Source organism: Streptopelia decaocto (genome assembly GCF_964273445.1).
Source record: "Streptopelia decaocto genome assembly, chromosome: 5".
Taxonomy (NCBI): Eukaryota; Metazoa; Chordata; class Aves; order Columbiformes; family Columbidae; genus Streptopelia; species Streptopelia decaocto.
Genome location: NC_138659.1, coordinates 9,691,886 through 9,709,120, shown reverse-complemented (window position 1 = coordinate 9,709,120; position 17,235 = coordinate 9,691,886). Strand labels below are relative to the sequence as shown.

General features: G+C 36.2%; 1 protein-coding gene across 3 annotated transcripts in view; it reads left to right on the top strand.

Annotated features, from left to right (window-relative positions):
• LRRC7 (leucine rich repeat containing 7) overlaps nucleotides 1–17,235 on the top strand; it is a 75,412-nt gene that overhangs the window by 17,056 nt on the left and 41,121 nt on the right. For all 3 annotated transcript variants that reach the window (XM_082053088.1, XM_082053087.1, XM_082053086.1), the window contains exons 6-9: nucleotides 5,617–5,680; nucleotides 9,023–9,097; nucleotides 11,068–11,212; nucleotides 13,237–13,309. In XM_082053088.1, coding sequence (XP_081909214.1) covers nucleotides 5,617–5,680; nucleotides 9,023–9,097; nucleotides 11,068–11,212; nucleotides 13,237–13,309 — 357 coding nt within the window. The remainder of the gene's footprint in view (nucleotides 1–5,616; nucleotides 5,681–9,022; nucleotides 9,098–11,067; nucleotides 11,213–13,236; nucleotides 13,310–17,235) is intronic.

The following is a 17,235-nucleotide window of genomic DNA, read 5'->3' as shown; positions in this document are numbered from 1 at the left end:
TGTCACAATCGACTACCTGTTCTCAGATGGGAAATTTGCTGAATAAAAGTGATTATTATTATTATTATTTCCACTAACCTGAAAATGGTGTCGTAAAAAGCATTCCTGTGACTTAAGACCATTAGTCCTATTGACTTCAATAACATTTCTATTCCTAACAGCACTTCCAAAATCTTGTTTTGGGAAGTAGATTTGCAAAAATCACAGGTTGTCTTAAGTGTGTTGGAGTCAGTGGAACAGAGAATTTGGATCAGCTGAGAATCTGTCCAGAGGCATCTAAATATAGGTTTAGAAGCTTAGCTTTAGGCTGCTATTTTTTGAAATGCTGTTCCACTTCCTTCCTAGTTTATGCTAAAGATGTAAACTGTTTCCCACACTTTGAGATTACAAATATTTTCACCATTCATGATGACCTGTTTTCTTCAAATAGTAACTCTGGCAGAGTTTAATAAACCATATTCCAGAAGACTTACTACTTTGGCAGTACATTAGTAAAATATTGCCAATATTTTAATAAGCAGCTACCACTACATATCTTCCCTTTAGGCTTTTTTAAACTAAATAGATTCACTGCTCAGAGAAGATGCAGAAGAATCTATTATACCACTTTCTTATTGTAAGGATTATTTTCCAACATCTATGCTGTGTTAAACTTGTATAAAAAATGTCTTAATTGTTGTGGTTTAAAGGCTGTAATGGCTTTTTTTTTTTTGCCATGTCTCAAGTAAGGGACACTCTGGGAGAAGAAATAGCTTTTTTCATCTCAGATTCATCCTTGTCTTTTTCTAGCACATCCTGATTTTATTTCTCTGGCTTTCCCTTTAGAAATAATGCTGGGTTTGATATGACTTCTCACTGTCTTTAGGCCATATTTCAGTAGAAACAGGAATCAAAAGGACTACTAAATAAGGAACCTGTCTTGAGAGTAAGGCTCTTTTACTCTTGTTTTTTGAATTAGCTGATTCAGTAAACTTTTAATCATCAGATATTCATTAGCATCATTTGAACTTGGTTTGTCCCTGTTAATTATTCATTATCTGAAGTTAGGTCTTCTTCCTGCTCTCTGGCAAAGTAAATGGGAAAACAGGACCAAACCTGCATTTTTAGTCTTGCGGGTTAAAAGTAGGTCTCTCTTCTTTATGTTCATTCGTTCCACGTGGAACTAGTACATAAGAGCATAAAGCACGTGCTGAATTCCTGAGAGATTGGGATAATAAATTGTATATTGTGGTGAAACAGCAGTTATTTTTAGTCTACTGTTAGTAGTGGGGAACTGAGGGCTGGTTCTCCTCAGTGTGCAGGATGGTGGAGACCCAGATCCCAGGTGCTTGTCGTTGGAGATTGATCTAAGAATATGTTCAAGTTGATTAGTGCTGCAGTGGTTACAAATGAGTCGGGTTTGAATTTAGAGAACTGCAGCGAGTCCTGGGGTCATCATTGTTACACAGGTGTATTTGTCCCAGAACACGGAGCAATTATTATTGGCATTATGTCACCTGCATTACTAATAGATTGTGTTTCTCTGTCCAAATGCAGACATCTCATAGCAAAATCATTGATATCATCAGAGCCACATACAGTTTACTAGAAGTGAATTTGGCTTAAGGTTTAGTGGCTGTGAGGGGGTATTTACCCTGTGAACCCGACGTGCCGAAGCTTCTGCTTCCCTCAAAGAATATTAATTCTGATGTTCACTGACAGAGCAGCTGTATGTTTGATGTTACTTGTGTTTTGAACGCTTTTAACTAGATACACTTGGAAATTTTGCAGACATGAATTTCATATGTTCAAGTTGTCCATTGAAATCAATGTTTTAGGAGGGATGCAAGGGGAATAAACACACGTTGCTTTCTGGAAAAGGGATGGTAGTTTATTTGAGGGGAATTTAATCCTGCAAGTGGGCACATGTTTTCTGGTATCTTCTGGATAGTGTTCCTCCAGATTTCTCGGAGATAAACATCATGAAGTAGAAAATACCAAATGTTAAGTTAAATTTTCAGTTTTCTATATAAAGGATCCTTCAAGTAGTGGTGATTCCTAAGCAAAGTGGGCCATTTCAGGGTCATGCTGTGCCTGCATATGTTATCAGGAGGAAGGCAGAGGAATCCAGAGTGTGGATGCACTATATAAAGAGAAAAATATGAGGTGTTTTTTTTGGGGGAAAGGATAAAAAATTTATTCATAAAGTCTTGATATTGCCAGGAGCTTTGCACTGGCTATTGAGATTTTTCTCTGCATTCTGTTTGTTTATGTACTCAATTAAGCAGAAGTGGATCTGAACTGAAATTTGGAATGCCTTTCCCCAACCATTTGAAAGCTGTGTTGGGAAAGAAATTTCTGTGTAAACGAGGGTCAAAACTACGACGATTTCACCTTTCTCTATAATCTGTTGAGCAAACCTTTCCAGTTGTACTGTGATTCATAACTGGGTCCTGAACTACAGGATTCATTTTAGAGATTGGATTAATTTCCACCACCAAAAAAAAGTGGTGGAAATTGAGGATTCTATGTGGAAGGCAACGTTTTAAGTCAGTGTTGTGATTTTTAAAAATACTTACATTTGCAAGCAAACAATTTTTTTCTGAAATTCAGTGTCCATGTGTTTTTATTATGACTGAATCATGTAAGAACTTGATTTCCAGTTTCTGTTTTTAGGACTTTTGTCTTTGTGGTGCTTTTTATTTTAGGCCCTCGATACAGAATTAGTCTCCCAAGCAAGTGTCACTGAGTTTTCCTTATAATCCATTACAGGATGTATAAGTTAATAGCTCTTTGTGATTTTATCATGTCAAGATTTTAGCTCTGGTTAAGATTTAACTACTCTGCAACAGGTGAACTATTAACATTAAGTATTAATTTTACAGTGGAACTTCTGAACTGATTAATTAGTGAATTTAAAGGTACATTGCAAGGTTTAAAATACTGAAATTGGAAGAGACTCCTGAATGTGCCTTTTTAACAATTTTGAAATAAAGGTTACTGTGTATAGCAAAAGTGTGAGAAAACATTATTTGAAATTAAGGCAGCAGATGATCCAGTAATGGTAAAACATTTGCCCTTATTTGCTTTTTATTTCCTCAGAAAATAATGGTATCCATTTATCTTAAACTCATATGAAAGTATAATTCTGTGTGTTGTTACATACAACTCAAAACTTTCTCAGTCCAATCTTTGTAGAACTAAAACAAAAAAAAAAAACATTGTGTAGTAGTAGTATATTACCTCATTCTTTGTATTCTCATTGTGTAAATGTAGTTGTGTCTCTGACACAGCTGCTTTTCACTCATGAATTTTTACCTGTTAGAGATACTTTTGTTATTTATGGATACAGTTCTTCGTACGTGGGAACAATTCAGATGGGATTAGAAGTTTGTGAATGAAGGTTTGAATAAACCTTCGTGTAATCACCATCTCCCATCGATCAGAAAACCACGAGAATACCATGATTTCGTTAAAATAATTAATGGCAGTAAACTAATTTGTTTTGCCTTAAGTTGTAAAGGCAAGACATATTTACTGGTTTACTGAAGTGTTCACAACGTGTAGACAAGGCATCAAGAACATGAGAAGGTTGTGCTGGGCAATGGATGTGCTTACCATGATTTATAATTAATACCACTGAATTATATAATTTGAGTTATAATTCATGGAACTTGAATGTTTTAAAACTATTGTGATCAATTTTAATTTTTCACCAAATATTCAGTCATCTCTCTATGCTGGTTTTCATGCATCTGTAGTTTTTTGAGCACCGTGTTCCATTATTGTGTGTAAAAACAATAGAATAAAGATCCACCATATTCTGAACCTACCATGAGGTTCACATCAATAGCCAAGAATCAGGTCTTCTCCATGTAGCTCCTGCAGGTACTTAGGAATGGCAGAATAGATCCAAATGCGATGTGGATAAAGATGTATGTGAAGTTTTTGGCTGCATGTTTTATTAGCACATCCGTTATATCACATCACATCACTTAAGCAATGAATATTTAACTGAGCATTACTCATAATTGCACCTTTCCTGTTCCACCTTTATAAAATGACCCCACATAAAAAATATAATGAATTTCTTAATAAGAAAAATCTAAGTAATTACATGAAGGAGATAAAAATATCACAAGCTGATAAAAAAATCTTATCTAATATTCCATTGGGTACATTTGGCAGTGTGCATTATCTTTTGATATACTACCAGCTGACTGAAGTTAATCTGCCTCCAGATAAATGTTACTGTTTCTGAAACTATGGGTCTGACTGTAAAAATTACACAAAGTAATGTTTAAAAGTTGCCTTTCATGATGAGTTTAGAGTAGTAGAAACCAAACTTTGTAATGTAAAGTTTTGTTCAAAGGTAGAATATAGTATGAAAAACCCAAGTTTTTACCAACTCGATTGTAACTTAATTGCCATTCCCTTCCTCTTTGAAGACTTTCAGAGTTTCACATTTCAAACTATATAATTTGATGTGTGCATAAACAGTAATTAGATCTGTAAATAATGAAGGACAATAAGCTCAGTTCCCAGTTCCAATTTCACGTATTTTCAGTCCTGTGCCTGGGGATTTTGAGCACTTTTAACGGGGATTTGGGGAGTCATAATCACTAGAAGCTGTTGTTGACTTTAATGCAGAATGATGAGGTCAAAATTACTATTGCAATACTGCCTGTGAGTACAAGCTTTGTGCAAACTATTAACAACGCGTCACATTTCCTGTATCTTTTTTCCTATTGTGAAGGCATCATGCTTCTAAATATGACAAATCTAAACTAAATAACAAATCAATTAAGATACAACAGTGAAAGTTTTAGGAAGAATAAGTTAGACCAAATATAAACATTTTCAGGGATGTTTGTGTTATTTTCAAGGATGTTTGTGTTATTTTCAGGGAAAGGGCATGTAAATGAGCCGACCTCAGAGCATTGCAGGTTTGTTTAACAAACTTGGCTTTTGTCTGGATGTGTAAGATCTAAGTCAGCTTTTGCAAGACATTTCCAAAGAGAATGACAGTGCAGTTAGAGCACCAGAGGACTTAAAAACTTGTTTCACTATTCTTTATGATTTTAATGAAGATTACAGATAAAATGGAATGCTTTTCTCACCTTGTCCAGGTGTTTTGCTGGCAGAACGTTTGTCGCCTCCTGAGTGGCCCCAGCCTTCCAGATACTCTCGCATACTGAGGCTTACTGGTTTATCTTTAGAAAATATTTTCATTATTCCTTCAGCAGCATTTACTGTGAAGACCCAAAACACTTTCTAGTGGTTTATAAAGAAATTGGTAACAAATTTATAAATCTGTATCAAAAATGTCACAATATATATTACTTTCAATTGCCTATAAATATAACATGGGTCATTTTCCTTGAGCAGCTATACAAAATTATACCAGATTTTATGTTTATTTTTCTACTGAAATAATTGTTGCTGGTTTTTTTAGTTCAAGATCTTTTGCTCATGTCTTAAACCTGGAGTATGTTGTTCACATTTACATCAGCATCAAACTGACGTGATTCTTTCTGCAATAACAATTTCATCTGAGCTTTATTTTTATCAAAACAAAATTTGACTGACATTTTGCAAGTAAAAATCTCATCTTGGATATTTCCTAATTTGTTACAGGTCAATGCACAAACTGACACAACTGGAGAGGCTTGATCTGGGCAATAATGAATTCTCTGAGCTGGTAAGAAGTGCACCATTTTTTCATAGAAAGCCTGTGTCTTTGGGATGTTCTGTGCATGGGGCATTAAACTTAAAAGGCATTATTGTGTTGTGGCCACATGCTACAATCACAGTTCCTTGTAGAACAGAAGATGTATCATAGTTTGTGATGTGAATATTGATAAAAAAACTATATCTACATCAGGGTTCTGGGGCTCAGGTCAAGGTCACAGCTGATTCTCAGTCTGAGCTGGTTGCTACTGCTGGAATACTTCAATGTGGTGATCTCAGGACAAATACTTGTGTCAATTATGTATTAATTTCTTATTGTCTATCATTATTTCTTGCAAATATTAGCAATTGCTATTAGCAGAAGTAAAGTTTGGCATCCAAAAGCAGTTTCTGGCCCTAACTCACCTCTAAGGTGAGAATGAGTTTCACTCAGATTTAGCAGCTTTGGGGATTTTCTCCAGTCTCGGTGTAGAAAATAATCAAATTGCTGTTCCCTTGAGCTGTGTTTCTACTACACCTATAGGAACTGACACTTTTCAGAAACAGTATGAGGCGCTTAAACTGTGCTTTAAATTGAGCCTGTTTTTAAGGAGAGCTCATCCTGCAGGAGAGAAACAAAACTTTGAAAAGCTGCTGCCTCATCCTATTTGAGACCTGGTGCTGCCAGGGCTGTTTGGGAGGACAACAAATGAATACTGCGACACTCACTATTGCACTGATGTCAAAATAAATGTCTGCATGTGCCTGTCCAGTGACTGTTAAACCGTCGGCTGGACCATCTTTCCTCCAGAGTTGTAGAAGAACAGTTAGTAAAAATAGTGAATCCAATTTTATGAGAATGATACTTCCTGCAGCTTTAATTAGAATTAAGATAATGTCACTTTACACAAAGTTTGAAATATCATCTAGTAGTAGAAAGATGTAGCAAAGAGTCTGTGTCTGCTTTATAGAGAGCGCACTGTCTTCTTCTGTTGTGGCTATAAATCTGTAAATATTTACTGATTTATAGAGCTATATATGAGAAAATGGATGGTTTTAACTCATTTTTTTAATTGATATTAGAAATCTTTTGCGTAGACAAATAGAATAAAAATCCTCAGAAGTGGTATTTGGAAATTTGCTCAAAAGGAATATGTGTATGCTTCCTGAATTCAGACTGTCTTTTTGGGGAGTGGGTTGGTTTAGTAGTCTTTAAGTGACTTGAACATCACCCTGTGTTTTCCACTGTAACATACTGTGCCCTAAGAATGAGGAATCAGGAGTCCAGTGACCCCATATTGGCATTAGGACAAGAGTCCCTGATTTGACGTATTTTTCAGGAAGCTGGTCCAAAAATGTGTGAACTAGAATCAAAAGCTAGAAGCAAACTGGGCTGGGAGGCAAGGGAACAAAGATGTCGTAGGAAAGTGGTGCTAGTTTAGACCAAGATCACCTGGAAAAAAGAATCCAAAAGTCCTGTTTTCACGGATTCTGAAAATCTGATTTGAGTTTCAATAGAACCTTAATTCTTATTAGAGAAAAACACTGCTTGGCACTGTGGTGGTGTGAAAGAGCTTAATTCTTTGAGTGTCCTTGCCTGGAGGATTCTGTGCTCCAGACAGTCTGGAGCAGTAGACATGGGGTTAGGCAGAAATGTACTTGCAAAAATGAAGTAATTCTGTTCATTCATGTTCTGGAAACAAGATTATACAAATCACAAGGTAGGTTATGTGTTCCTAAAATAGAGATTCACTTCCTCACTAGCAGTCATATTCAAGTGTAATGAAATCAAGGAAGGGAGTAACTAATCTGTGTCCAGGTCTCCAGAGAACTGGGACTTTAAATCACGAGGTGTGGGGCAAAGATTTGAAATCTTCCAAGTGTCAAAAAATGGCAAAAAGTTCCAGGAGTCTTCAGTCAGCAGCCAGGCTTCAGAGGGAATTTTGGAAGAAAATATTTAAAGGTAGGGAGAAAAGGGAAAGAAGATAAAGTGTAATATGCTTTTAGCAAAAATGTGTCAGCAGAAGCATTTCTAAAAGAGACAAATTAAGAAGTTTTTAATACCACTTATCGAAACATTAGTGAGATCTCATCTGCATTATGGATTGCCATAGTCCATACTCAAGCAATTTCAACTCAAGCTGTTAATATGTACAATGTAGGAATGGGCTGTTGCCTTTGAGAAGGGAGACTGCCTAATGAGAGGGATTTAAAAGAAAATTACAGTAGAGAGGGGAAATTATTATTATCTCTAATAACCTCAGTCAGTGAACACTCTGGAGAAATGAAGAACCATTAGTCATCACAGGAACAAATAGTATAAAATGACCATTAATTAATTTAGCCTGGAAATTAGAAGTGGTTTTAACCATTGAAGGACAACAAAATTTCAATAATATTAGTCAAGACAAAATAAATTATCTTCAAACTATTGACTAATCATTTTTTAATAGAAACACATTATATGATAACATGGAAACTGAGGGATTGAACTCTTCAGTTCAGCAGGTTCCTTCGTGGTGCTAAACAGAAACATTTGTTTCTTACTGTGTTGAAGTAATTCCAGCATCTGGTTGAGTCATTACCAAACGAAATATTTCATATCCATTCCTGTCAGACTTCAAAAAACATCTCCACATCTTTACAGAGCCAAGGCAAATCCTAAATACCGCTTAGGCTGGAACATGGAAGTATTTGTGACCTGAGAATTCTTGCTTTTCACAGCTGGAATGAATGAGAAATGATTTGGAGAATTGCCTTTTTCAGTTTCGCTCACTAATATCCTACAGTGTTGAAAAGAATCGAACATCTTCCATTAAAGCTTAATATTGTAATTTCAAGACTTGATCATTACATACCACTATTTTAACTACTGAATATGACAATTACAGACATTAAATTGTACATGAATGTGGTATATCCTGGAGACAGTTCAGCAATATGCCTCTGTTAAGCTATTTTTAAGACTATTAATCATGCAGAATGCAGAGTTCAGCACGTGCTGCAGGGTGAGGTTGGACTGTTCTTTCCAGTGTGTTGTTTCTGGAGCTCCACGATTCTCACTTCTCTCATTTGCCTTGTTCATCAATTGCATCCTGACAGGATACTGTGCAGAACAACTTCTAAACTGTTGTTCTTTGTATTCATTTCTTTTTCAAAGGGTTCATAAATTTTACAAATTTTGAAAAAGAACAACAGTGGTGAAATGAAATGAGTGGTCTGTTATGTCATTAACTATCTGAAAATCTGATGTGGTTTATTAAAAGTAAAAAACAGGAAGGTGAAGAGGGAATCTTTTAAAAAAAATATTTATATTTAGCTAAAAAAATACTGATTTATTTAACTGTCCATAATGCTATATTCTTTTCCTCAGCCTGAGGTTCTTGAACAAATACAAAATCTAAGGGAGTTGTGGATGGACAATAATTCTTTGCAAGTACTACCTGGGGTATGAACATTTATTTTATGTATTGAAATTATTGCATGATATAGTGAACTATTTACCTTGCAGTAAATAAATGCATGTGCATTTTCGTGAGTGGATACATATTCCTAGTTCATATAGTCATTAATCATTATCAAGAAATGAAAGTCTCAGCATAGCCATGCCTATGAAAACCTTTTAAGTGTTGTGTTATTACAATATAGTGTTGAAATGGGGATATGCCTGTTGTATTTGTTGTGTAGTTTTTGCTATGAGGGGAAGTTATTTCCGATTGCCTTCTCAGTCACCATGCGTTAACTAACACTTTTATAAAAACCGCGTGTTTTAAGGAGGAAGATGAAATATTAAGTAATCAAAACAAACTTAAAACCACCCCAGTTGGTGTGTGCAGATTCAATTATATTAAAAGCAATTCTAAGGCAGCAGAATGAAGATATATTCCCCTAGAAAGCACTTTTGTTAATCAAAATTCAGGTTTTTTTGCATTGAGCAATGTCTGGTTTTTGTCATAAATAGATTTCATTCATCTTTTGTGTTAAGCAGGATGTTTGCACAGAAAATGATCATTTTCAGTCACTGTCCAAATAGCCACTTTTGAGTGCTTTGTTAGTGAAAAAAACCCCTGATATTGGAACCACTTTTTGATACTGAGACCAGCTGGAGATCAAGCACAGCAATATCGCAGTATTGTTGCCGCAGTGTGGCTGAGTAGAAGAAATATCGGATATACAAGAGTGTGGGCACAGACATTTTAACCCTTATTCTGTTTCTTTTCTATTCACAATGAAATTGGTCAATATATCCAGTGTAACATGTCGTGCTGAGCTGTTGTAATCCCTGGAGAGGGTGTTTAGAGTCGAAGATCTTCAGTAGGTTGTGGAACTGAATCCCAAGGAGTGTAATTATTTTCAGTGAATAATTCATGTTCCCTGAACCAGATTCTGGTAGACTCTAGATGATGTTTTATGCAAGCCTTCTCCAAAACAAGGGGTTTAAACCAGTTTGTATTAGCTTTAAATTTTGACTGATAAAAATAGAAAGAAAATAGCAACTGGTATCTGATTTTAAGATTGAGATTTGTCAGGTTTCTGATGTTGATAATTCAGTTTTTAAAAAGTAGCCTGTGCTAGAAACAAAGATTATATTAAGCTATTAACGTGGGTAGAATGGCAAAGGTTGGGCTGAAATGGAGATTGTCCCTTTATACAAAAACTCGCCTCATTTCCTCCAGGCACAGCAGTGACCCCTCTTTGCTCTTCCACTTGCAGATTTTCATTTAAGGAAATTAACAGCATCATTTTGTTGATTTTCTCGGTGAAATTTCACGTCTAGGATGAAGTGACCATCTTATGATAATGGATCCCACGGCAGGTTGCTTCTCCAGGCTTCAACTCTTCCATGCTGCACAGATTTTCAAAGAAATTAGGGCAGAACTCCGGTCACTTTGCTCATTGAGGTTATAGTGGTCATTAAATACTGTATTCACAAAAGTGCACTATTGTGCTTAACTGCTCATAATTGAAGTATGAATATCTAAAGTCTAGTTTTAGATTTTATAAAATTCAGAGGATCGGTTTGATGCAGAAAAGCTTTGCCTGCCTGTCTGGCCTCTGTGGCCTTTGGGGCTGCCTTTAGGAGCAGATGGGAGCTGTGGATAAATGTCCCTTGGATCTGTGGCCAAATCAAGAAATAATATAGCTGTGTGGCTGAGAACTCAAGCTTTCAGCAGATTTAATGAACCTGGAACACAGTAATTAGTTTGGTGTGTGTCATTTGGTTTGGTACAGTTCCTTTTGCAGTTTTCTGGGCTGTTGGACCACCCTGACACTGCTTCAGTGAAACAGATCTGGTTAAAAGGATGCTGAGATAACTCAGTATAACCCTGTATTGCTATTGTTTGTCTTTAATTAACCTTAATTACCTGACAAGCAGTGTGTGTCTCTTCAAGTAACTCTTTGTAACATGCTATTAAGTCTATAGGAAAGTTAAAACAGCTCGTGTACCTGGATGTGTCAAAAAACAGGATAGAAACTGTTGATTTGGACATCTCGGGATGTGAAGGACTAGAAGATCTCCTTTTGTCATCCAACATGTTGCAGCAACTGCCAGACTCCATAGGTGAGAAAAGCTTGGGATTTCTTGTAGTCTTTTACAAATGAGGATTTCATTTAAATATTTATATTTTTTTGGTAATGATGGGACTTTAGAATAGCTGGAACAAGGACTGTCATTAAATTCCAAAGGAGTTTGAAATGTCTGTTTGTGGACAGGCCTTGAAGACCATTTTGTAAAGTCAGGAAAAATATCCCTGGTTAGAAGGTATTGATTACTCTCACTTACTATTTTAAAGAAAATAAGCAAAGAAAGATATGACTGGTCTGATCCAAGTTTGAAAGTAAGTATATCAGTGATTATGTTAACAGTGTGGAACTCTTGAGGGAAATTGCTGCTCTTGGTTACAGTGGTGCAGTTCCATATGAGAGCATTAAACAAAGAAATAGTTCAAACTATTCATTTTCTTTTTGGACTATATTGCATGCAGAGAATTTGGGAATTATTTAGAATATATAGGAATTCTGGAAGCTAAGTGGTTGTATGTCTATCAGTCTATACATCTGGATATTACATTTCAGTCTTGATCACTTCTTTTTTCTTTGGAAACACTTGATATCTTTCCTCTGTTGCTTCCAGCCCATGAGCCCGCTGTATCCTCATCTTCTTTTTCACTTTCTGAAGTGTGTCCTTTTGAACATGGAACCATTAAATTCCCCAATTTTAAACCAAATTAGCTAAGACTTCAAAATATATTGCTAACTAATAACACCGTGCCACATGCATGTTACTGGATGTCTGTTACACGTCTTCTACATCTCACCATAAATTCTAGAATTTTTGCTTTATGTGGTTTTCTGATATGCATATGCAAATTGATTTTAGAGGGCATTTAGCTCCTGTACAAAATGAATAAATGTTTACATTTTGAATTATGCATTCTTGCAGTTAGATATATTCAGTTCTCGTTTCCAAACTCCTCTTACTGAATGGTAATAGATTTAACAGAAGAAAGGCAAAAAGAGTTATTTTAATACTGCAATTTCAGATGAGAGCTTGCTGAAATTCGGTTTGGTGAAACCTTTTTCCTCTTACAAGAAAATGTTGTTGAAACGTAGATGATTCTTGGAACATGTTGATTTTCGAAAAGTTTTCAGCAAAAATGTTCTGCACTTGAAATGAGTACTATTCCTAGTATCCCTTCTCATTATATTTTTCATTTGCTTCAGCTTTCCTATTATGGCACATTCAGTTTAACATCTTTCTCTATATTGGTGATTAATTTATTCTCAACATCAGTTTCAAATAATAGTTTAAAAATCCTATTTCAGTATATCCAAAATTCTTTCAGGGAAAAAAACAGATTGTGAAATGTTGGTAACTTCCAGAAGGTGAAAATCTGTTTCAAGCTCTGTTTCTAGCACCGTAATGCAATATTTTTCCCATTTTTTTCTCTCTTTTTGAATTGTTTTCTCCTACTACATGCTGGTAAAGCAGAAGTTTAATTCTTTTCTTGGTAAATGTTACCTAGTTACGCATCTGCTTGTACTTAGATATATAGTAGTAATTCTTTCAATGGTAAGAATTAACTGCATATACAAATGCCTTCAGAATTGAGTCTGGCTTTCAGTCTGCTTCTGGGTTTTTGTCTACCCTGTGAAGCTTTATAAATGTAGTATTTACTTTAGATAATTTCCCTAATGACCTGTTATGGCCTGAGCACCTTCTAATCAAGGCTACAGGACTTGAATTCAATCGATGCATTAATAGATAAGTAGAAATATTGCTCTTCCTACACACCTAGGATACTGGTTTTTACAGTTTTTTTTCAAGACTCCAGAAATACACTTAATATTGCAGTTCACAGTCCAGCTTAACATTTAATCAGTGCTTTATACAGATGAAACATATTTTTAATGGAACAAGAATGTCTCTGTGTACTGTCCTATATACAGATGTCTTCTAGAAATCTAAGTCGACGTGATTCAGTGTTAGAAATCATTGTTTGCGTAAGGATATGTGAGATTACAGGAAGCAAAAAGATGAATGTGAACTGTTTTTGTATTACTTCTTCCTTACCTGTTTCATAGGACTGTTGAAAAGGCTCACAACTCTAAAAGTCGATGACAATCAGCTTACGATTCTGCCCAATGCAATTGGAAAGTGAGTATAAGTCTCAAGACTTTCAACGTTAAGTAAGATGTGTTTTCCCTTCTTCTTGCAGACTGTGGGGTTTTTAAAATAAAAAATAAGACAAAGTTGTACTGAATTTTAAAATAATTTCAAAATGTGTGCCTAACAGCCAGCTTATAACATTTAAATTCAGAGCAAAATCATTACTTCTGTGGACTTATACTAGTGTAAGTGATAAGAAGATGAAATGTATCACATTTCCTAAGAAAAAGAACAAAGATATTTCTCTGTATGAATCACTTGCAATTTAGATGATTAAAGCAGGAAGAGTAGAAGTATTTGAGGGAATACGTCTGTTTCCATAGCAACAGCCAGCACTTGATGCTGAAAAGAAAATGCCTGTAAACCTCATATATATGAAGATTTCTTAACATATTGCAGTAGCATAAATGAAAAAGTCATGACAATTTCATAGGTGTATATATCAAAATGTGAAAGTATCATCTAAGTAATCTTATTATGAGAAGCACTAACGATGCCCTTTAGCCATCATTTTGTCAGATATTACATGATCAAAATGGTGCAAAATTCTGCCTTGTATTGCTGTGTGTCTGGAGCCTATTGCTAAATGAAATCTGCCATTTATTGTAAAATTCAAGGTGGGCACAAGCCTGTCGCTAGGTATGGAAAGAGGCAATTCTTTCTATTGGTTCACACTACACATATCTCTTGTTAGTAGAACATATCTTTAACACTGATATTTCTGTAGGATGCCTCTTTCTCTACATATTTTACCTCTGAAACGCTTTATACATTTGGGAATGGGGCACCTGTGAGCACACAGACTCTGCCTGTGTTCTTGGTGTCTGTTCATCTGGTTGTAGCTCAACAAACTGTTTCATTAGGGTTCATTTTCTTAAGCCAGAGCTGTTCTGAGGCTTCCAAAATTAAAGCCTAGAAGGCATCATGCAGATTTGTCCACAAATATGATAAAAGTACAGTGAGGTCTCTAGAATAGAAATACTCAGCACTGGGGAGGCCAAACCTCGAATCCTGGGACCAGTTTTGGTTCCCCTCAGGACAAGAAACCTTGGAGGGGTTGAACAGACAGATATGAGGTTCTCAGGGACATGGGTCAGTGCCAGGGCTGGGTTAATGGTTGGACTCAATGATCTTGAAGGTTTTTTCCAACCTAAACAATTTTATGATTCTGTGAAATAATCTCTAACCTGCACAGCCAGTGCTTTACTACTCCTGCACCAATTTTATAGTAATAATTTCAATAATAAATTAGTTGTTAGTATGCCAGTCAAAGAAAAAAAAATAAATCCAGATTTGTGAACTATTACAACTGTAACAACTGAAAGCTCCGTTTGGCTTACCGTGCTGTACTTCTCGTAGTGGCTTTAGATTTGTGTGATATTCATGGAGTGTATTAAAATTCAGCTATATGAATCACAAAAGGGGAAATCTTATAAACATTGTGTAGCAATAAATTCTGATGGGCAGTGAAAGCTGATGAGTCTCAAAGCTGTACTGGGACACTGTGAAAAGGTTGACAAAACGTCCAGTGTTATCTTTAACAATTTTGGGGCCCAATTTTTAAAACCTATCACGAAGGTGCTTTCTTATTTAAAGATGCTGCTCTGAACAGTGTGTATACAGAGCAGTGGGCTAATCACCTAATATCATCACATTAATTTTGAGTGACTGGCTGCACTTTTTAAACTAAGTGCTTTCATTTAATGAGGGCAGTGTCTCCCACATCACAATGAACCTCCTTGCTCTGACTCATCCATTTGGATAGTTTCCTACTGGGTCTTTCTCTCCCGAGTGATCAACGTAGTGCCCGCTGCAGAGGATGTTATTGTCACACAAAAATTAGTGATGTGGAGGAGGGAACTGGTTTCATGATGAGACACCAAGCACTTCTGCGCTGAGTCGATGTTGCTAATGGTGATCCGCCACCCTCATTTTTGGCAGTCCTGTTCAAAGGGCATTTGGAGTTTGACCCTGCAGGATACTATGCATGGTAGACCCAGCTTAATAAAACATTCCTTGTAAAACCAGTGGATTCCTGTATTCCCGGGTCTGCAAAATGCCTTTTGCCTGGTGTTGGCCAAGTGGTGGGTATAGCTTGCTCAGGATTTGGGCTGCTCTGGCAGCTTTCTTTTGGGAGAAAAGGGCTGTGACTTCATGAAACAGAGCTGAGATGGGTTGGAACTACTCTTTTCTTCATGGCAGTCTCCATTCTTCATCAATATCTACTAATCTGCCTAAAAATATTCCTCATGTACCCAAGCGCATGTACTGGGAACTGCCTAATTGCAATAGGTGCCAAACTGAACAGCAGGTGTATATCTGATTTTTTTCTATCAAGAATGTTCTGAATGTAGCTCAAGTAGGCAGTACAGTTAATGATATTTCAGCTAAATTAGCATTGTCAGAATTACAGCTGTTATTTTCAACTTACTTTCATGCACAATGTATGAAAAACGACTTTCTGAAGTGCATATTTTTAAACTGTGGTGGTTGCAGAGATAAAATAGAGTTTCACTCTGACTTTGTTGTTTTCGTTGTCCCCATCTTCACTTGTCCACTGATGTCACCAGGAAGGAAAGAAGCTGAGAATGTCTGCGCCAGACAATACCTTTCAAATAAAATCCTGTTGTCTGATAAAGCCATTCTTCACTGTCAGGGAAACTTCCACAATTACAGTTCCGAGTATCAGATTTTCCAATTGCCATTGGACACATAGTAGTTCTAAATTAGCTCATCTATTTTCAAGCTTTTCTGGTTGCGTCATCAGTAACAGGAAGAATGTGTGCATCTTACAATTTAATTTAAATTTCCAGTTGGACTTTGCTCTGTCAAACACATACTCTGTATGAAGTAGGTAAACATGACCGAATTTTACCTTTACTGAAATGGTTTTGTATCTGGTTTGAAATAAATTGTGGTGGATACAAGGCTTGTATTAAAGAAAAGCTATAGTCAAAACCTGGCAGAGCTTTTGGGTAGATTCCATGGACCTCTCACTAATTGCAGTGTGGCTCACTTTGGCTTCGCAGTCTTCTGAAATATGGCAATTAGAGGAAAGTTCTGAGAATTCCGTGTTAGGGATAGCTGATTCTGGTTTTGTGTTTCATAAAATTTGAAAGCCCTTTCTTTGATTAAGAAAGCAGAATAAAGGTAAGTTAGATATACAGCGAAGGTTCAGTCCTGCAGCTCTGACTCATACAAAGACTAAGCAGCAAGGTTTGTAGCACAGGTCAGCTTCGTATCAGCTCTACCAAAACATTTGGAAAAACACACAATCAGTCCTCTGGACACCTAGGCTCTTCGTCAATGGACAAGGACATGACAAACATTGAAGAAGAGATAATTGCTTGCCATTTAACCTTACTATTAATTAAAGCACTGGAGAGATAAAGGCAGTACATGTGGAGCCGAAAATGGGCAGCAGAAGGACAGAATTATGGCATTTGTAATGGATCACAAAACTTGTACTTCGTGAGCTGAGTGGGCAGGGCAGTACAGCAATCATTTCAAGGAGTTTTATAAACAGCCTAATTTTTTAAGAGATTCAGTACATGTTTCTTCAGAATATTTTTACATATATATACATATATGTGTATGTGCATGTGCATAAAATATATGTAATATAATTTGACAGAAGACAACAATCTAGCCAGCTTTCTTAACATGTGAAAGAGAAGCACTTTTACATCATCTGTATCTGACTGCAACAGGCTGAGGTTACTTTGCTCAGTACTGAGGTCACCTTTTTCAGTACTGATTTATATTAGAAATTATGCCAAATGCATCAGCTGGAGTGTGCCCTGGATGCAATTTTTGCTTCCCTTTCTTTTGCTGTCTCTTGCAGGCTTTCTTTACCTGTTGTCTGTCTTTGTATGTTGAGATTCTAAAGTTTTCTTCAACTTAATGTGAATTGC